The sequence below is a fragment of the Micromys minutus genome (genome assembly GCF_963924665.1).
Source record: "Micromys minutus genome assembly, chromosome: 7".
NCBI classification, from domain to species: domain Eukaryota; kingdom Metazoa; phylum Chordata; class Mammalia; order Rodentia; family Muridae; genus Micromys; species Micromys minutus.
Window position 1 is genome coordinate 27951288 of NC_137976.1, and position 22031 is coordinate 27973318.

The following is a 22031-nucleotide window of genomic DNA, read 5'->3' on the forward strand; positions in this document are numbered from 1 at the left end:
CTTCCTTTTACAATCTTTTCTTCCTCCCGAAGTTCCACAGTGACTCCTGAGCCCCAGATACAAGAGCTGACTTGTGGTCCATGGCAATGGAGATGGGGATGGGCTTCAACACTCTGCATTTTGACAAGGACAGCCATCACAGACATGCTAAAGTGGGTGAGGCAAATGAGCATGAGGCCTCTATCCTTTACAAAGAACTGCATGAAACTAAAGAATGCTGCTTAGGAGAAATCGCATTACCAGAGGAGAGCACACCATTGGGTTATCCAATGCCAAATGGTCAGCCCTAAAAACACACATAAAATGGTGCTAACCAGTCTGAGCAGGCTATAGTTATGCATTCAGGAATATATATATATATATATATATATATATATATATATATATATATATATATATATATATATATATTTGTGTGTGTGTGTGTATGTATGTATGTATGTATGTTTAAAAATGTACATGGTTACTTATATTAAGCACAACATTAAAGATGGGAAAACTGTAAAGTATGTGCAAATTGTTAGCTGTTTCCTTCTTGCTAGTTTTTATATTTATATTTCTTTAGACCTGAGTGCAAATGCTGGTTCTTCATCCTAAGATCTCATGCTTGCTAAGCAGGCACTGTACCACCATGCTATCCCATGAGCATTCTTACCTGTGTCTTGCTTAAATAATGGTAAATAATACATTCACAGGATTCCTGTTAAATTCGTTCAGTTTTAAATCAATTAATATATAAATTGCTAAATATCCCAGTACCTTTCCACCCATGTGAGGTGAAAACTAAAATCCTCCCGTTCTAGATGTCTTAGGATTTTATTTTACCAAGCATGAAACGTAAATCTGCATTTGTATAATTGATGAACCATTTAGACTAATGGTGTACTGGGGAAATAATTTTATCCTCAGTCAAGTACTGTTTAATGGATTCTTACTCATTGGCCAGTGCTTATTTGCAGCTAAGATTAAATTCTCCAGAACTTAGAGCCCTGAACCATTTAATCACATTCTGAGCAGGTGGCAGGCACCTAAATGTTGATGAGGCGTGACCCAAGAATGCCTTACTTAACGTATTGGCTCACTTTTTAATCTCTCTGAAGACTTACAAGTTCTTTTATTACAAACATACATTATTGCTTCTCTTGTAATTGCTTCGAGGGGATAATTTAAATATTTTAAGCTAACAGTCTGAGTTCTTTAAAAAGACAAACACAATCAAAAATAAAATAAACACAAAACAAAAACAAACGAAATTATGTGTGGATTGTGTTTCAAAGGGATTTTTTAAAAACACTAAATTTACTTTGAACAATAATATTACATTTATTTTAGCAATTTGTATTTGGAACCTATTGTCCACAAAGGCTAAATAATTATTATAGTATCTGATTAATTACCAGTTTGTGTTCACTTGGAAACTGTGGGGGAGGGAAAGTCATATTTTTAAACATCACTTATTTGGCATTATAAGCACTCACCAGCAAGCTATAACCTTGATAAATTTTTACTTACCTGATGTTTATGTTTTTTATGTTCATAGCTGTCTAAAGGGAAAATGGAAATTTTGTTTCAGCTTAGGTCCCACAGGGATCCTTCGGGGAGATACGAAAGAGGACTTTACAGTTCGGGTCTTTTTCACAACGTTTTTATCATACATAGGCAGAGTTTGACTCTCAGTATCATTTCAATTGCCACTCACTGAATACCTACTGCGCAGATAACTCCAACTCAGGGTGCTGAAACAGTGAGTGTGGCTTCTGCTCTCACGGAACCGACTCAGTTGCTCAGCATCCATACTGTGTGCCTTTCTTTATCCTCTCGTTCTTGAAACGCTGTTTGAAAGGAAGCTGTAGATAACATCCTAGAATTCATGGACTTGAAAGGACAGGCAACACTGTAGAGGTAGGTTCTGCCTAAAACATTGACTGAAACAAAAACCTTGTCTGTCAGCTTTATTGTGTAGCAAATAAACTCACAGAGAAATTGAGATGGTGAGAAGGCAGCGGCTGATGGTGAGTGGTGAGTCATTTCCAACCAGGGAACCTGGGGGAATGTCACAAGTTTCTGGCCAGCCTGGTCTACAGAGTGAGACTCTTTCAAACAGTGGTGGCCTGGTTACGAAGCTGGTAACAGGGTCTTAGATTTGATTATATGTACATTTAACTGTGGATATATGTTCATGAGTGTCAGTTATGAAATCCTGTACCAGATTTCTGTTTGCTCTTCCATCTCATAGTGTCATTGTTAGTGTTAATACAAAGCACAGAGACAACATTGTCAAGAATTAAGTGTTTAAGTTCCTTGATAAATACTGAAATTTACATTAATTTTTTTATTTTTATTTTTTTTTGAATCCTAGATCTAGATGTCAAAGGAAGTAAATTTTGTAGAGCAAATATAGTATAAGCTATAAAACGCTAAGCATATTTAGTAAATTAACTGACTAAGATATTGTGGACATTAAAATATTCAGTTTATCACCAAGATTATGAACTCAAAATACTTTTCCAATTGTCACTATAAATATATTGTAAAGAAATTGAAATACAAGCAGATATAGTTGATTCCCCATGAAGTTGCAAGATGGGTGGAAACCCAGAAAGACATGATGATGATCAGTATGGCCTGTACCATGTTGTATGTAGCTGGGAGGAGTTTTGGTGGGAACATTAGTTTACAGCATCTTTGCATACATACATCACCATGTTTTGCTTACTCCTGTCCGTTACCCTGGTGGGCTGTCCTTTCCATGGTCCTTACTTCGAGCTGGTACTCCTTACTCCTAACCAGTGTGTTCCTCCAATTTTGTTTTGCTAGTACATTCATTTCACTGACATCCAAATGTCTACCTCCTATAATATCTCTTCCTCTCCTCCTCCCCTCTCATGATCACCTTTTTAGGTCTGAACACAAAAACCCACTTGTAAATGCACTTACATATACATTTACAAGTTCACATTTAGATTGTGCCTTTGAGAGAACACATAAGCATTGTCTATCTGAACATAGCTTACTCTAGAATATAATGATTTGCAATGGCTCTCATTTTCCTGCAAATGTTATAATTTCATCTATTTCTAGATCTATATCAAGTCAGGCTGTACATATTACTATGTGTTTTTTAATTCATTAATCTGTTGCTGGACAAATGTGATGGTTTCATTTTCTGGATTTTGTGACTTTTAAAACAAACTCATTTTCCTACTAACTTTTCTTTTTTTAAAAAAAAATTCTCCTTTTGTAATTACTTACTGCTTGTTCAGTTGTGTTTAGAGTCATGATAGATGTTTCAAAATCTTTTTCAGAAAAATTCTAATATCTGATTCTAATTAGTGTTGGTTCCTTGGTTACTCTCTTCACTAAGATGATTTTCCTGGTATTTGTTATGGGCAGTGTCTTCATTCCTTAGTTCCTAACCAAAATACTCAACAAAAGCAACTTGAGGAAGAGAGTGTTTGTTTGACTTTCAACTCCAGGAAATATTGTGCATAATAACAGGGAAGCAGTGGTATTAGAAACAAAAGGCAGCTGGCACATCGCCCCCCAGTCAAAGTCAGAGAAGTGCTCAGCTGCCTTTCTCCCTTTTACTCAGTACAGGATGTCAGCCCAAGGAATGGTGACACTCACAGTAGATATGGACCTTCTTGTCTCAACTAACATAATTTAATCCCTAATAGCTATGTGCTGGATAAGTTTTTTCTCCTATGTGATTCTAAGTTCTATGAAGAATATAAATAGTAAGAATAGCAATAAGTGACTAGTTAGTGAATTTGACCCAGGGATCTTTGTGACATCAAGTCTGGGAGCCAAAAGTATAGGAAATTGTTTCGAGGTGATATGTTTTATAAAGTGCAGTTATGGTGAAGCGGTAGGGGGTTAGCAGACCCATGCTGAGGCATCTCCCATGCCCTGATGTACCAGTCACAGTATAAAATGAAATTTATTTGAGGGCATAGGAAGGAGGCAGAGAAAAAGAGGGTCAGGGAGGGCGGGAGAGAGGGAGAGAGGGAGGGTGGGAGGGAGGAAAAGAGGGAGGGTGGGTAGGGTGGAAGGAAGAGGTGAAAGAGGAGGAGAGAAGAAGAGAAAGAAGAAGCTGCTTGTGGGAACACATGGAGAGAAGGGGAAGCGGGAAGGAGAGAGGACAGATTGGGAGAGGAATCAGAAAGAGAGAAAAGGGTCAGAGAGCACAGGAAAGGCCAAATAGTCTTTTTGTAATAGCAAGCCAGGCTCCTATCAGGCTGTTGCTAGGTAACTGTTGGGTGGAGCCTAGAAGAAATTCTAAGTGCTAACAATAGGTACTTTTAGCATGTTTTCAGAGTAAAAAAATCAGTCCCTGGTCTGCAGTTATATTTTATGTATGCTTCACAGAAGAGTCCAGTTTTTGTCAGACTTTGTGGTATTATCTGGTCCAATGGACTTATTCAGTTACACATGAATGGACACTAATTTCTACCTTAGACTTGTCACTCTAGGAAGCAGATATTCCACTGGCAAGACTTGGGGGGTGGTGAAAAATGGCATCTTTCTATGTTTCTAATGGAAACAAATCACAGAATATAGTGGGGAATTATTTGCTTTCTGGGGCTAGTTGTCAGCAAGAAAACGCTCAGATCTTTCATGCTGGATACTAGATTTTACTGTTTTTTTTTAATGAAGTACATAATAAACTTTCATTTTTTCCTCCCAACTGAGTGAACATGTACAAATTCTGTACGATTCTAGCAAACACTCTAGAAGTAGTTGCAGTAGGAAAGCGATTTTAACCTAAGAATATATTATCATAGTACATTACCCAATCAGTGCAAATGGAAGCAACAGGTCAGACACGAGTACTTTTTCAGCTAAATGTCAGCTCTTGTGTAAATAATGTTCGGTAAGTGTCTTTATGACAGGGAGTTTTTTAATATACAGAAATTATTTGTTGGTATCTTGTAAGATTCCTAGCAATCTCAGTTCCTTAAATGTGTTTCATTTCTTTTCATAGTATTTTTGCAAATATCATTATTTATTCTATGAAATGGATGTAAATGAAAGCCATTCTTAATCATGATCAACTTCTTCCTTGCTGAAATTTGATCACATAATTAAATGGCTATTTCTTTGGTGATTAACACCTAATTGTTCTATGCTTCAAAATATAGATACTTGAAATATTCTTTACATGTCTCAGGAGAAAACCACTTAATGTCTTGTTCAATAAAATATCCGTTGTGTCCAAAAATCTATGTTTTAAATATGATTGTTGTTGCATGTTAGTCACGTTCTCGATATTTTCTCTTTCCAGCTTTAAGGGACAATCGGATCGAGCTGGTTCGCGCTTCTTGGCATGAGCTGAGCATCAGTGTCAGTGATGTGTCTCTTTCGGATGAAGGACAGTACACCTGCTCCTTATTTACAATGCCTGTCAAAACTTCCAAGGCCTATCTCACTGTCCTGGGTAAGTGCTAGACACCAACACCAATGGAATCACACTTTCAGAAAAATAGACCCTGCTACAGCGTGGTTCAATCAGAAAATATTTACTGAACAGCAAATCAATAGACATAATTTAATTTATTGCTGCCTCAGAGGAAAAAAAAAAAAAAAACACCTTTAAGAATTGCTTAGCTGCTTTAATCTTAGAAACGGACAAAGGCAGATACAAAGGTTAGAGTAGATGGCCAAAAGCATGATGCCATTTCGCATCTTAGGTGTAAATTTATTCTTCTTCCAATTAATTTTCTCTCAGGGTCACATATACGCAGTGTGATTTGAAGACATTTAAACAGTGATCTAACACTGAGCACAATGACCCTACTTCATGTGCAAAGGATGTTCTTTATCTTACTGTCTAAGTCACCTGGTGGGGTCCTCCTTTAATAACCTGTAGCTTTCAAAATTGACCTCTTTTTCAGACCCTAGTGCATCCTAATGGCCTCGACTTTTCCTTGTGTCTCTATTTAAAAGAAGAAAAATGTGTATTTTCTAGATCCATAAATGAAGTACATAATGTCACTTGTGCATGCAGCTTGTAGCTTCCTTGTGCTTTTATCCTCTAAGTATCAGGCTATTTTCCAAAAGGTTAAAGTGACATAAAAAAGCAACGCATTCGTAGAGATTCAGAGGCAATAAAGCCGCAGCTCAGAGCTCATTGACTCCACAGGGCTCTAGTCAGCTGAAATTGCTGCAGTTCATTGAAACGCACCTGTGTACTGAACAAGTTTGAGAAATTTAAAGATTGATTTTTTTTCTTTTGCCCCTAGCTTGCCTTCCTTTTTAGATAGATAAAGGCACAGCGTTGCATTTAAAATAGCCAATGCATAACATCCTTTTGGGTAGGAATATTAAAGTTAATCCAGCTAGTAAATTGGTTCTGTGCTTGGGATGTGAAATATGTTTCATTGAAAGTCCCTCTGGAACTATTTCATAAAAATCTTCACAAGTTTGCTGTTAAGGACAAGATACATCCACTAAAGTGGAATGTTCCAAGATAACAATTGCCTAAGGTTAATGCATTGTTCTGTAGAGCCAACTCAAGACTCACAAAATAAATGACTACAGAGTACAGTTTATTAAATTGCAGTATAACATTGATTTTTTTTTAACGGGTTTGCAGGTGAGCCCACACAGACCAACAAGCTAGTTAAGAAAAGTGAGCTTATTTCTAGTTTATCTTTATTGTCAATGTTTCCTTGTATTTTTTCATGCTGGAGCTTTCTAATATTCTTACGTTTTAAAATCCTCAGAAATTAAGTTAAAGAAGGACAACTTGCAGGCACATTTGTTAAAGAAAAATGCTGCATGATATTTCAACAAATCTCCAAGAAAATAGTTGAATAATATAGGATAGGAAATGTGTGATTTTTCAGGCTGTGGAGAAGGCTTTGCAGGTAAAAGCACTTCATGCATAACCCGAGGGAGCTGAATTCAGACACTAGGTACCCACAATAAATCCTGGTGAGGGGAGCTGGAGAGATGGCTCAGTGGTTAAGAGTACTGGGTGCTCTTTCAGAGGACCTGAGTTCAATTCCCAACAACAACAAGGTGGCTCACAACCATCTGTAATGGAATTTGATTCCCTCTTCTGGTGTCTCAGCTGCAGTGTACTCACATACATGAAATAAATGAATAAATCTTTAAAATAAAAAGCCTGGTCAGGTAGTATGGGATTTTGTACTTAGCATTCCTGTAGTTAAATAGAAAGTAATGATGGAGCATTCTTAGGAAGTATGTGGACCAGCAATCACAGTGGCTGAGAAAGTGAAAGAATCTGCCTCAAACAAGGTAGAAGGTGAAGAACAGCTCAGGAATTTATCTGGGACTTCTACATGCTAGCCATGTCATTTTTATGGCCTTCCACCTGAACTTGTACATAGTCACTCACATGCATATACGTATTGCACACACGAATCCAATGAAATCTATTTTAAGTGTATATTATGTTTCCAAATCACTCACATATATTTTAAGGGATTAATTATTTACATAATGTGATTTGAAATAGAACAAAGTCGTGATGATTAAAATAGTAGGTAGATATCATGAATCTCCAAACACAATCGCATTTCTAATGAAAAATACTGGGACTAATGCTCTACTGTAAAAGAATCAAAAGTCAGTATGGATGTAAGCATGCATGATTCCCTTATTCATAAACTAATTTTCTTGTGTAAAATATAGGGAATATAATGATTCATTTAAAGGTTTAAGAATTATAAAATCAGGAATGAAAGCTTCCAGATTAGATAAATTATAATCCTGACAAATGGAAAATATTTTATGAATATACCTCGAATGCACTTTAGCTTCTTATATTACCACACAGGTAAATTACAAATATTGGAATTATAGGTTAAAGCTTTCAAAGGCTATTTTTACAGGTGAAATTTTATAATTTTTATTTAACCACTGCTATGAAGTATGTATACTTTAGAATTCTTTCTGGATGCTATGTATAAATATTTGCCATATCCAAAAAAGGCCTATTTTAGGATAGAGAAGTTTAGGTCAAAACTGGAGTCTGACACTCATTTTCCTTATTACATTTCAGGTGTTCCAGAGAAGCCTCAGATTAGTGGATTTTCATCACCAGTCATGGAGGGAGACCTGATGCAGCTGACTTGTAAGACATCCGGCAGTAAGCCTGCGGCTGATATAAGATGGTTCAAAAATGACAAAGAAATCAAAGGTAAAGAATGGGGAGAGTACCATAGTCATTAATGAAACTATTACGATGAGTTAAAACAGAGTTTCCCATATGCTTCAGACCACATTATCGCTTAGTATTCGATATAATTTTGATGAGATTCAGTGGCTTTGTATTATTTCATTTCAAAATGTGTATTACTATCATCACTATGAGGCAGCAAGATGGTTCTGTATGTACAAAGGTCTGATGCCAAGCCTGCTGTCTGGGGTTTGATCCCAGGAATCCACGTGATGGAATGAAAGAACCCACCCCTACAAGTTTTCTTCTGAACTCTACATGCACACATGCATATAAGCAAAGCAGGAAACACACACTAACTAAATAAAAACCTTTAATATGATCATTGTCTACTTCACTGTTTGTAGAACTAATATTTACTTCAAAGAAAACAAGAACAGAGAATAAGCTCATGTAAGGAGGTAAATTTAAGATTTATACTTAAAGACATAGAATAGTAAACCAACCTTTATTTCAACTCCCATACTTATATATTATAATCGGGAAGATGGTATGAGTTATTTCTTTATTTTCTTTTTTCTAATTTTTAAAAACTTTATTTTAAAAAGCAGAGATAAATGTCCAGAATTTTAAAAGCATATGTGCATAAAACTATATGAATATATTTTTGTTAGTACTTGATTTTTTTTTTTGAAGCTTGGATAGTATGCATTGAAATCTTACTAGTTACAATGAGCAAAAAGTATATGTAAAACAAAATGTAACATGGAAATAGTCAAAGTTTTCTTGGTGTGTAAAGATTAAATATAATGAATTATTAATGATTTAAGGTCTAGGTATACCACACTCTGAGGGGATGCTATACACTTATTTTTATCTAAGAAGGACTGAGGCTTCCACTTTTGGAAGGACTTCTTTCTTTCTCTTTCTTTCTTTCTTTCTTTCTTTCTTTCTTTCTTTCTTTCTTTCTTTCTTTCTTTCTTTCTCTCTTTCTCTGTTTCTTTCTTTCTTTCTTTCTCTCTTTCTCTGTTTCTTTCTTTCTTTCTTTCTTTCTTTCTTTCTTTCTTTCTTTCTTTCTTTCTTTCTTTCTTTCTTTCTTTGAGCTTCCTATGGTCTGTGAGTTGTTTCTTGTGTATTCAGAGCTTTCTGGGATTAGTATTCAATTATTAGTGAAAGCATATTATGTCTGTTCTTTTGTGACTGGGATACCTCACTCAGAATGACATTCTCTAGATGCATCAATTTTCCTAGGAATTTCATAAAGTCATTGTTTCTAATAGCTGAGTAGTAATCCATTGTGTAAATGTACCACAATTTATGTATCCATTCATCTACGGAAGGGCATCTGGGTTCTTTCCAGCTTCTGGGTATTATAAATAAGGTTGCTATTAGCATGGTGGAACAGGTGTCCTTATTGTATGTTGGAGCATCTTAGGGGTATATGCCCAGAAGTGGAATAACTGGGTCTTCAAGTAGTACTATGTCCAATGTTCTGAGGAACTTCCAGAGTGATTTCCTGAGTGGTGTACCAGTTTACAACCCCACCAACTGTGGAGGAGTGTTCCTCTTTCTCTGCATCCTTGCCAGCATCTGCTGTCATCTGAGTTTTTGATCTTAGCCATTCTAACTGGTGTGAGGAGGAATCTCAGGGTTGTTTTGATTTGCATTTCCCTGATGACTAGAGATGTTGAACATTTCTTTAGGTGCTTCTCAGCCATTCGATATTCCTCAGTTGAAAATTCTTTGTTTAGTTCTACACTCCATTTTTAAATAGGATTGTTTGATTCTCTGGGGTCTAACTTCTTGAGTTCTTTGTATATATTGGATATTCAACTTCTATCAGATGTGGTATTGAAAAAGTTCTTTCCTAGTCTTTTATATAGACATTTTACCAATCTGTTGGTTGTTATTTTGTCCTATTGATAGTATCCTTTGCTTTACTGAATCTTTGCAATTTTATGACGAACTATTTGTCAATTCTTGATCTTAAAGCATAAGCCATAGGTGTTCTACTCAGGAAAATTTCCCCTATGCCTATGTGTTCTAAGATTCTCCCCACTTTCTCCTCTAATAGTTTCATTGTACTGGGTTTTATGTGGAGGTCTTTGATCCACTTGGACTTGAGCTTTGTATGGAGAGATAAATATGGGTCAATTTCCATTCTTCTACATGCTGACTGCAAGTTGTTGCTCTCTTTTTTTTCATTGGAAGTTTTTAATCTCCTTTGTCAAAGATCAAGTGACCATAGTTGTGTGGGTTCATTTCTGAGTCTTCAGTTATATTCTATTGATCTACTTTCCTGTCTCTGCACCAATACCATGCAGTTTTTATCAGGATTGGCCTGTCATACAGCTTGAGGTCAGGGATGGTGATTGAGAATAGTTTTTACTGTACTGGGGTTTTTGTTATTCCAAATGAATTTGCAAATTTCACTTTCTATCTCTATGAAGTATTGAGCTGGAATTTTATATGGGGATTACATTGAATCTATATATTGCTTTTGGCAAGATGGCCATTTTTATTATATTAATCCTGCCAATTAATGAGCATGAGACTTCTTTCTTCTGTTAAGATCTTTTTCAATTTCCTTCTTCAGATTCTGGAAGTTCTTGCCATACAGATCTTTCAATTGCTTGTTTAGGTTAACACCTAGGTATTATATATATTCTGTGACTACTGTGAAGGGTGTCAATTCCCAGTTTCTCTCTCAGCCTGTTTATACTTTGAGGCTACTCATTTGTTTGACTTAATTTTATATCTAGCTACTTTGCTGAAGGTGTTTTTCAGGTTTCAATTCTCTGGTGAAATTTTTTCTGGTCACTTTAAGTATACTGAGATATCATCTGCAAATAGTTATGTTTTGACTTCTTTTCCAATTTGTATCACTTTGAATTTTTTTTTGTTGTCTAATTGCTCTGGCCAGGATTTCCAGCATTATATTGAGTAGGTAGGGAAAGAGTGGGCAGCCTTGTCTTGTCCCTGATTTTAGTGGGATTGATTCAAGTTTCTCATAATTTAGTTTGATATTGACTACTAGTTTGCTACATATTGATTTTGCTATATTTAGGTATGAACCTTCAATTTCTGACCTTTCTAAGACTGGAAGTGGTGTTGAATTTTGTCAAATGCTTTCTCAGCATGTAATGATATGATTATGTGTTCGTTTTTTCTTTGGGATTTTTTTAAATGGATTACATTGATGGATTTCTGTGTATTGAACCATCCCTCCATCCCTGGGATGAAGCCTACTTGGTAATGTGAATGATCATTTTGATGTGTTTCTGGATTTTATTTGTAAGAATTTTATTATTTTGCATTGATGTTCATGAGGGAAATTATTCTAAAGTTCTCTTTCTTTGTATGGTCTTTATTTGGCTTAGGTATGATCACAATTGTAGCTTCAAAAAATGAATTGAGTAGTGTTTTTTTTTCTGGTTTTATTGGGTGGAATAGTTTGGAGAGTATTGGTATTAGGTCTTCCATGAAGGCCTGATATAATTCTGCCATAAACCCATTTTGTCCTGGACTTTTTTGGTCTGGAGGATTTTGATGTTTCTATTTCTTAAGGGGTTATTGGACTGTTTGGATAGTTTATCTGATTATGATTTAACTTTGGTACCTGGTATCTGTCTAGAAATTTGTCCATTTCCTCTAAATTTTCCAGTTTTGTTGAGTATAGGCTTTTGTAGTAGAATTTGATGATTTCTTGATTTTCCTGTTTCTGTTTTTATATCTCTGCTTTCATTTTTGATTTTATTAATTTAGATACTCTCTCTGTGCCCTGTAGGTAGTCTGGATAAGGGTTTATCTTGTTGATTTACTCAAAAACCCAGCTCCTGGTTTTGTTAATTCTTTGTATATGTCATTTTGTTTCTACTTGGTTGATTTCAGCTCTGAGTTTGATTATTTCCTGCCTTCTACTCCTGTTCTGTGTATTTGCTTTCTTTTTTTTTTTCTAGAGCTTTTAAGTTTGCTGTCAAACTATTAGTGTATGCTCTCTCCAGTTTCTATTTAGAGGCACTTAGAATTATGAGTTTTTCTCTTAATACTTTTTTTCACTGTATCCCATAAGTTTGAGTATGGGGTGCCTTCATTTTCATTCAATTCTAAAAAAAGTCTTTAATTTCATTCTTTATATTTTTGACCAAGTTATTACTGAGTAGAGTACTGATCAGCTTACATGTATATGTGGGCTATTTGTTGTTGTTAAAGACCAGCCTTAGTCTATGATGGTCTGATAAGATGTATGAGATTATTTCTATTTTCTTGTATTTTTTGAGACCTGTTTTGTGACCGATTATATGGTCAGTTTTTAAGAAGGTATCATGAGGTGCTCTGAATAAGGTATATTCTTCTGTTTTAAGATGAAATATTCTATAGATGTCTGTTAAATTCATTTGTTTCATAAATTCTGTTAGTTTCACTGTGTCTCTGTAGCAATGGGAAGACTCTATCTCTGGGTGCAGATGGAGGCCAGGAGGGTCTTGTCCCAGGCAGCACCAGGATAGCTGCACCCTGACAGTTTCTAGTGGGATTTCTTTGGATAGTCAATGCATAGAAAGTGAGGACTCACATATGTCCTCAGGAGGGAGATAGCTCCTGGATGCTAAGCTTACTGTGGGCAGACTGTGGGTCCAGATGTCCTCTTTCTCTGTTTGCACAGCTCTTCTAATACCTTTTTTTCCTCATGTATACTCTTCTAATAATATATTATCAATAATTTTAACCTAACTGACCATCTTATCCTAACTACTAGTTATAAGAGTAACTAATAGTATGCCATAAGATTAAAATTGGAAATTTATCATTCTAAAGTTAATGTTCAGATGGCTATATATCCTGAATATTGCATTACTGTTGGCTCAAAAATGTCCATTTTAATACTGACTTTAGTATATATGTAGTAAATTTTTCTGGACATAGTTGGATTTTTCTAAGCCAATATTTCATACTGCTTCCTAGCAATCTGACTGTGACAAGCATTTGTTCCAGTCAGTTTTATGTTGGTCAGGTCCTATGGAAACTCGTCTCCTGCAGGATATGTATAAAATTCCTTCTGCAGCTAACAGAAATATTCCAGGCAGCAAATTCTTAAGCCTCATAGTACTGTTTTCTGTGACTTGCTTTAAGATCACAAATTTTTTTAATTGAATTATGTCAATGATTTTGAAATGACTTTTGGTTTGTTGTTTTATTTTTGGTTGTTTTTTTTTTTGGGGGGGGTTGTTTTTATCCCCCAAACCAGTGTCTGAGTATGACCCTCATTCCAAGCAGCCAGATGTCTTTCTACTGTTGGTTTCCATGTCCAAATTTGCTGTACAATTTTTTTTATTGAACAACTTCATTTTAAAAAACAAAGATACATGTACAGATCTTAAAAGCATTTTGCATAAAAATATGAATACATTTTATCAGTACTTGATTTTTTTAAAGGTTTGATAGTATGCCTAAAAATCTTACAAGTTACAATGAGCAGAAAGTACATTTAAAACAAGACGTAACCTTGAAAGAGTCAAAGTGTTCTTGGTGTGTAAGGATTAAGCATAATTATTTTTCATTATTTTTTGGCCTTTTTTTTCTTGAACAACACACAGTCTGTAAGTTGTTTCTGGGGTGTTCAGAGCTTTCTGAGGTTAGTATCCAATTATCAGTGACTGCATATTATGTCTGTTCTTTTGTGACTGGCTTATCTCACTCAGGATGATATTCTCTAGATGCATACATTTTCTTAAGAATTTAATAAAGTTATTGTTTCTCATAGTTGAGTAGTATTTCATTGTGTAAATATTCCACATTTTTTTTATCCAATCATTTACTGAAGTCCTTTCCTGTTTCTAGCTATTATAAATAGGGCTGCTATGAACATTGTGGTGCAAGTGTCTTTGTTGTATGTTGAAGCGTCTCTGGGGTATATGCCCAGAAGTAGAATAACTGGGTCTTCAGGTAGTACTATGGCCAATTTTCTGAGGAACTGCCAGACTTATTTCCAGAGTGGTTGTATCAGTTTACAACCCCACCAACAGTGGAGAAGTGTTCCTCTTTCTCTGCATCCTTGTCAGCATCTACTGTTATCTGAATTTTTGATCTTATCCAATCTGACTGGTGTGAGGTGGAATCTCAGGATTGTTCTGATTTGCATTTCCCTGATGGCTAATGATGTCAATCATTTTCTTAGATGCTTTTCTGCTATTCAATATTCCTCAATTGAGAACTTGTTGTTTAGCTCTGTACCCCATATTTAAGAGGGTTGTTTGATTCTCTAGTGTCTTAAATTCTTGAGTTCTTTGTATACCTTAGATATTAGACCTGTATCAGACATGGAGTTGGTAAATATCTTTTGCCAATCTGTTGGCTTCTGTTTTGTTTTTTGACAGTGTCCTTAGCCTTACAGAATATTTGCAATCACATTAAGTCACATTTGTTGATATTTGACCTTAGAGCACAAGACATTGGTGTTCTGTTCAGGAAATTTTCTCCTGTTCCTATGTGTTCTACAGTTTTCCCTATTTTCTCTTCTAATAGTTTCAGTGTACCTGGTTTAATGTGGAGATCTTTGATCCACTTGAACTTGAGCTTCGTACAGGGAGATAAAAAAAGGTGTATTTTTATTCTTCTTTATGCTAAGTGTCACTTGGACCAATACCATTTGTTGAAGAGGCTGTCCTTTTTCTATTGAATGTTTACAGCTCCTTTGTCAAAAATCAAGTGACCATATATGTGAGGGTTCAATTTCTGGATCATCTATTTGATTTCATTGATCCATGTGCCTATCTTTGTACCAGTACCATGCAGTTTTTAACACAATTGCCTTGAAATGTAGCTTGAGGTCAGGGATGGTGATTCCCGCAGATGTTTTCTTATTGTTGAGGATGGATTTACTATTCTAGGTCTTTTGTTATGCCAGATGAAATTGCACATTGCTCTTTCCAACACTATGAATAATTGGGTTTGAATTGATGGGGATTACATTGAATCTGTAGATTGCTTTTGGTAAGATGGCCATTTTTACAATGTTTATCCTTCCAATCCATGAGCATGGGGGATCTTTCCATTTTCTGAGGTCTTCCTAGATTTTCTCCTTTAGAGATTTGAAGTTCTTGTCATACAGGTTCTTCACTTGCTTAGAATCACACCAAGGTATTTCATAGTTTTTGTGACTATTGTGAAGGGTATCTTTTCACTACTTTCTTTCTCCGCATGTTTGTCCTTTGAGTAAAACTGATTTGTTTGAGTCAATTTTATATCCAACCACTTTGCTCAACTTCTTTATCAGCTGTAGAAGTTCTCTGGTGGAGTTTTTGGGGTCACTTATGTACACTAGCATGTTATCTGCAAACAGTGATGTTTTTACTTCTTCCTTTCCAATTTGTATCCCTTTGATTTTCTTTTGCTGTTTAATTGCCCCGACCAGGACTTTCGGTACTATATTGAATAGGTATAGTGAGAGTGGGAAGTCTTGCCTAGTCCCTGATTTTAATGGGATTGCTTCAAGTTTCCCACTGTTAAATTTGATGTTGGCTATTGGTTTGCTGTATATTGCTTTTATTAAGTATAGGTATGGGCCTTGGACTCCTCTCCTTTCCAAGTCTTTTAACGTGAAGGGGTCATGATCTTGTCAAATGCTTTCTCAGCATCTAGTGAGATGACCAATGTGGCTTTTTTCTTTGATATTGTTTATATGATGGATTATGTTGATGCATTTCCATATATTAAACAATCCCTGCATCCCAGGGATGAAGCTTCCTTGATCATGGTGAATGTTTGTTTGACGTGTTTTGGATTCGGTTTGCAAGGATTTTGTTGAGTATTTTTGAATTAATGTTCATAAGTGAGATTAGTCTGAAATTTTTTTTCCTTATAGTGTCTTTGTGTGCTTTAGCAACAAGCATTATTGTTCCCTTAAAAAATGAGTTAGGTAGTTTAGTTAGAGTTTCCTGTATGCAGCAAATTGCTGGATTTTGTTTACGTATTCAGTCTGATAGCCTATGTCTCTTTATTGGGGAGTTGAGTCCATTTATGTTAATAGATATCAAGGAATAGTTGTTTCTGTTTCCTGCTATTATTGCTTTTCTAGGTTGAGTTGTGTCTGTGTCTTTTTCTTCTTTTGGTTTTCTTGCTTAGGAGTTTTCTTGTTTTTACTAGGATATAGTTCCCCTCATTGTATTGGGTTTTCCACCTATAATTTGTTGTAGTGCTGTGTTTGTGGTCAGATGTTGTGTAAATTTGAATTTGTCTTGAAATGTCTTCATCTCTCTATCTATGGTGATTGATAGTTTTGCTGGGTGTAGCAGCTTGGGCTGGCACTTGTGCTCTCTTAAGGAGTGCATGATGTCTGTCCAGGCTCTTCTAGCTTTCATAGTCTCTGTTGAGAAATCGGGTGTGATTCTGATTGGCCTGCCTTTATATGTTACCTGACCTTTTTCCCTTACTGCTTTTAGTATTCTTTCTTTGCTTTTGGCACTTGGTGTTTTGAATATTATGTGTCGGGAGGTATTTCTTTTCTGGTCCAACCTATTTGGTGTTCTGAAAGCTTCATTTATGCTCATGGTCGTCTCATTCTTGAGGGTTGGGAAGTTTTCTTCTACGATTTTGTTGAAGATATTTACTGTGCCTGTTAGTTGATACTCTTCTTCCTCTTCTATTCCTATTATCCTTAGGTTCGGTCTTCTCATTGTGTCCTGGATTTCCTGGACATTTTGGGTTAGGAGCCTTTTGTTTTTTGCATCTTCTCTGGCTGTTTTGTCTATGTTTACAATGTTGTCTTCTGCCCCCTAGATTCTCTCTTCGATCTCTTGTAATCTATTGGAAATGCTTGCTTCTGTGACTCCTGATTTCTCTTTTAGTTGTTCTACCTCTAGGGTTATCTCTTTTAGTGTTTTCTTTATTGTGTCAATTTCCGTTTTAAATTTTTTCTTCCATTCCTTTATTTCTTTGGTTCTGTTTTCCTCTAGTTCTTTGAGTTCTTTGAGTGTTTTTCTTGTTTCCTCTTTAAAAGCTTCTGAATCTTTTTGTTTTTCCTCCCGTTCTTGTTTAAGTATCTCTTTCAGCATCTTGAGGTATGATTTCAGGTCTGCGTCTTCTTTTTCTGGTGTGTTTGGCATTCCAATGTTTGCTGTTATGAGAGAGCTGGGTTCTGGTGTTGCCAGGTTGTCTTGGTTTCCTTGGGATATACTCTTTTGCTTTCCTCTTGCCATTTTGTTGTCAGTGATATGTTCTTGCCTTTCCCTTGTATCTGGTCTATGTCCCTGGATCTTCACTGGTCCAGGTAGCAGATGGGCTGAGCCCTGCTCTGCGCCCTGAAGTCGCCGCTGGGTGGAAACAGATGTTCCAAAGTTGTGTTCCTGGTCCCTGGATCAGACAGGGCGGGGGTGTGCTTTCCGTGGGCACTCCGCAGAGATCTCTCTGCTCCCTGGCTGCCCAGATCTTCTACTTACCAGTCTTTAAACCTTTAGGAACTGCTGGTCCAGGTGGCAGATCTTCAATTTTCTTATATCTATTGAGGCTTGTTTTGTGACAGATTATTTGGTGAATTTGGAGATGGTGTCATGAAATGCTGAGAAGAAGTTTTATTCTTTTGTTTTATGATGAAATATTTTGTAGATGTCTATTAATTCTAATTGGTTCTTAACCTTTACTAGTTTCACTTCTTTGTTCAGTGTCTATTTCCATAATCTGTCCATTGATGAGAATGGGGTGTTGAGGTCTCCCATTATTAATGTGTGGGGTTCAATGTAGTTTTTGAGCTTTAGAAGGGTTTCTTTTACAAATATATGTGCTCTGTTATTTGAATCATATATGTTGAGGATTGAGAGTTTCTCCTGACAATTTTTTCTTGTTATGAGTAAAAATTGTCCTTCCTTATCTTTTTTTTTGATAACTTTTGGTTGAAAACCTACTTTATTCAATATTAGAACGACCACTCCAGCTTGCTCTTTGGGGCCATTTGCTTGGAAGGATTTTTCCCAACCCTTTACTCTGAGATAATTCTGTCTTGGTCTCTGAGATAAGTTTCCTGTATGCAGCAGAATGCTGGATTCTGTTTATGTATCCATTCTGATGGCCTATATCTTTTTATTGAAAAATTGAGTCGATTTATGTTAATAGATATTAAGGAATAGTGGTTGCTGTTTCCTGCTATTTTTACTTTTAGAGTTAGAATTGTGACTGTGTGTTTCTCTTATTTCATTTTCTTTCTTAGGTATTTTCTTGTTTTTACAAGGATGTAGTTGCCTTCCTTATTTTGGATTTTCCACCTATAATTAGTTGTAGTGCTGTGTTTGTGGTCAGATACTGTGTAAATTTAGGTTTGCCTTGAAATGTCTTGGTCTCTCCATCTATGGTGATTGAGAGTTTTGCTGGGTATAGCAGCTTGGGCTGACACTTCTATTCTCTTAGGGTCTGCATGATGTCTGTCCAGGATCTTCTAGCTTTTATACTCTTTTTGAGAAGTCAGGTGTGATTCTGATTGGTATGCCTTTATATATTACATGACCCTTTTCCCTTACTGCTTTTAGTATTCTTTCTTTGCTTTGGGAACTTGGTGTTTTGACTATTGTGTGTCAGGAGGAATTTCTTTCCTGGTCCACTCTATTTGGTATTCTGTAGGCTTCTTTTATGCTCATGTTCATCTCATTCTTAAAGATAGGGAAGTTTTCTACAATTTTGTTGAAGATATTTACTGTGCCTCTTAGTTGATATTCTTTGCCCTCTTCTATTCCTATTATCCTTACGTTTGGTCTTCTCATTGTGGTCTGGATCTCCTGAACATTTTGAATTAGGAGCTTTTTGGCTTCTGCATCTTCTCTGATTGTTTTGTCTATGTTTTCCATGTTGTCTTTGGCCCCTGAGATTCTCTCTTCCATCTCTTGTAGTCTGTTTAAGATGCTTGCATCTGTGACTACTGATTTCTTTTTTAGGTTTTCTACCCCCACGGTTGTCTCTTTTAGTGTTTTTTTTATTGTTTCCATTTCTGTTTTAAATTCCTTCTTCAATTCCTTCATCTCTTTGGTTCTGTTTTCCTCTCGGTTTTTGAGTATTTTTCTTATTTCCTCTTTAAAAGCTTCTATTTATTTATGCTTTTCCTCCCACTCTTGTTTAAGGATCTCTATCATCATCTTGAGGTATGATTTCGAATCTGAGTCTTCATTTTCTGGAGTGTTTGTCATTCTGCTGTTTGCTGTGATGGGAGAGCTGGGTTCTAGTCTTGCCAGGTTGTCTTGGTTTTTATTGGGTAAGTTCTTTCACTTTCCTCTTGCCATCTTGTTGTCTGTGATTATACTTGTTCTTGTTATCAGTAATTGGTTCCAGTCTCTCATGTGTACTTTGCCTGTGTCCCTGGATCTACACTGTTCCTGGTGGCAGAAGGCCTGAGCATTTGATCTGAGCGCATGGGCCCTCTGGGTGGACACTGAGTTCCTAAAGCAGAGTCCCTGCTCCCCTGAACCAATCGGGCTTGGGGCACACTTTCTGTGTGCTTGGCCCAGACCTCTCAGAGCTCCCGCTACTGCCAGTACAGTCTCACCAGGCCTGTGTCCCTGGATCTCTGCTGTTGACTTTTTATTTGTATTTAAGTATATGTGCATGTTCAGGGTTATGTGCATGTGCTAACACATGTGCATGCATATGTATGCATTTGTGAAGATTGTTAAATACACATATTAGGATGCCTGTGGAGACAAAAAGAGAATGTCAGGGTCATAGGCAGTTGTAACTTCCAGTTGTGAATGCTGGGAACTGAAAGAGGAGAAAGTTCTCTTACATGGTGTACTGTCCCTCCAGCTGAGTAAATTGTTTTTATAACTGCCATCTTTTCCTTATAACATAGTCAAGTAGTTTGTTGAATACATGTTCTTACTAGTTTCTTAGTGGTCCAAAGATTTAGACTTTGCTGACTCCCCAGGATAAAGAAGTAACATATTATATAGTTCATTAATATTGGCTGACTGTATTGAACATAATAACCTCCTGAATAATCAGTAATATAATCGTTTTTATTCAATAGATTAGTTTTTAACACATCTGGCTTTCCCCTGGCATAGCCAACAGAACTGAAGATATTTGATGGGAGCTGGTGTTCCTTTCTTGATTCTGAAGTTATGAAGCCTCCTCTCCTGATAATAATGTTTATACAACTGTTACAACCCCCCTGCATGCACACAGATACACTTTAATTTATCTATACATCATTTTGTCTATAAGACTTGTGCATGTGTAGGCCATTTGTCTTACCAACAGAATGTTGAGCTTCCTGAGTATTGGAAACTTCCTTTGATAGGCATCCATGTAAATGAGATAAGTGCAGTAGTCTGCACAGAGCAGACATCCATTTTGCCCGCTGTCCTCTGAATTTGCTAAGTGCTATTTACAGAACAGTTATTTTAGCCGACACTATGAGTGGGGAGGAGTGGTCCATCATCATTGGGCACTATGTTGCCTTTCCAGAGACTAAACAGTATGGCTTCCATTACTGACTGGCAGAAATTACTATAGCATTACTTGCAACTCTGAATACACACACACACATACACACACACACACACACACACACACACACACATACACACACACACACACATACACACACACACACACACACACACACAGACACACACACACACACACACACACAAACAAACACGCCTTGGTATCACACAGAAGGGCAAGTGGAACTATAGAAATCTAATCCAGTTCAGATCAGTAAGAATTTTCTCATGTGCATCACCTTCCCAGTAGGTCAGGGCATGTGAACAAAGTTCCTCATGAAGAATACACAACCCTTCATCTAGAGATGTTTAAGGTGACTACAGTTCCTAAAATTGTTATTATTAGATTTTTTATGAAGATGAATGTGTATAAAAATAAGCATCTTTCATTAGGTTACCTGTCATATGGATTTTGCTGTTATATTTCCAGGTGAATTTTTTCTGGAGAGCATTACTTGATCACATCTATCTACAGAAGCGTTTATTCATTTAGACAACAGAATATATATCGATTACCTGTGTCCCTCATTTTGAGATTCCGTCTTCGCATATTAAACTCCTATAATAATGTCTCCTTGATACTGCTGCTGCAGATAACATACATGATGAAATGTACAGAACCTGTTGCCAGGTACAAAAAGTCACTAAGCACATTTTAGATTTTCTTCATTTTAATGTTATTTCTATATTTAACAAATTATTAAGGTATGTGAATCTCTAAATTAAAATTGTAAATAAAACAGGAAGAACGGTGGTTCATTAGTACATTCTCAACAACAGATGATTGTATAAACCTGCAATCTCCTAGACTCAAATACATGAATTAGTTGTGCAAAGTTGCAGATACCAACCCTATTTTATGGTAAATTAACCCCCCTCAGATGTTCATTCATAAACAGACATTCAGTAAATACTATCTAACCGTTGAATAAATAGGTTTTAACAAATCCACCCATTGAGTTAGAGTTAGGAGTAACTTATAGGACATTTTGCAGAAAGGGATTTAATTTATCCCTGTGGTTAAGGTAAGTGGTTCAAATACTGATGAAGTTTTATACAGGGCATGCGATAGAAACAAGATGGCAGGATTCACATACGTTTTTGAGACTCTTCAAGCCTAGACTAGGAATGTATTCTCTGAGCAGTAGTGAAACTTATTATTTTTTTTGAAAGCTTTCAAGGGTAGAATGAAACCATCACAATTCCATCTAGCTCCGGGTTCCCTGCCTCTCCAGGCATTGACTCAGACACCCTTCTAGTGCCTCTGGGCAGCTCTACATCCAAACCACAGGTGTTCACTGCAGCCTTTAATCTTCTGGGAAGTAAGGAAATCTGAGTCTCTGCCATTTACTGTGCAAAAAGATGTGCACTGCCTTCCTAAATCATTCAGCACCCCGAGAGCT

General features: G+C 36.4%; 1 protein-coding gene across 7 annotated transcripts in view; it reads left to right on the top strand.

Annotated features, from left to right (window-relative positions):
* The window catches only part of CADM2 (cell adhesion molecule 2), a gene marked incomplete at both ends in the record, with an annotated part of 927734 nt that overhangs the window by 767300 nt on the left and 138403 nt on the right, over positions 1-22031 (top strand). For 5 of the 7 annotated variants that reach the window (XM_080918671.1, XM_080918673.1, XM_080918675.1 and 2 more), the window contains 2 exons: positions 5285-5437; positions 8030-8167. The exons of 1 other annotated variant lie outside the window; for it this stretch is intronic. In XM_080918671.1, coding sequence (XP_080774797.1) covers positions 5285-5437; positions 8030-8167 — 291 coding nt within the window. The remainder of the gene's footprint in view (positions 1-5284; positions 5438-8029; positions 8168-22031) is intronic. One more of the 7 variants, XM_080918676.1, reaches the window with a different exon arrangement.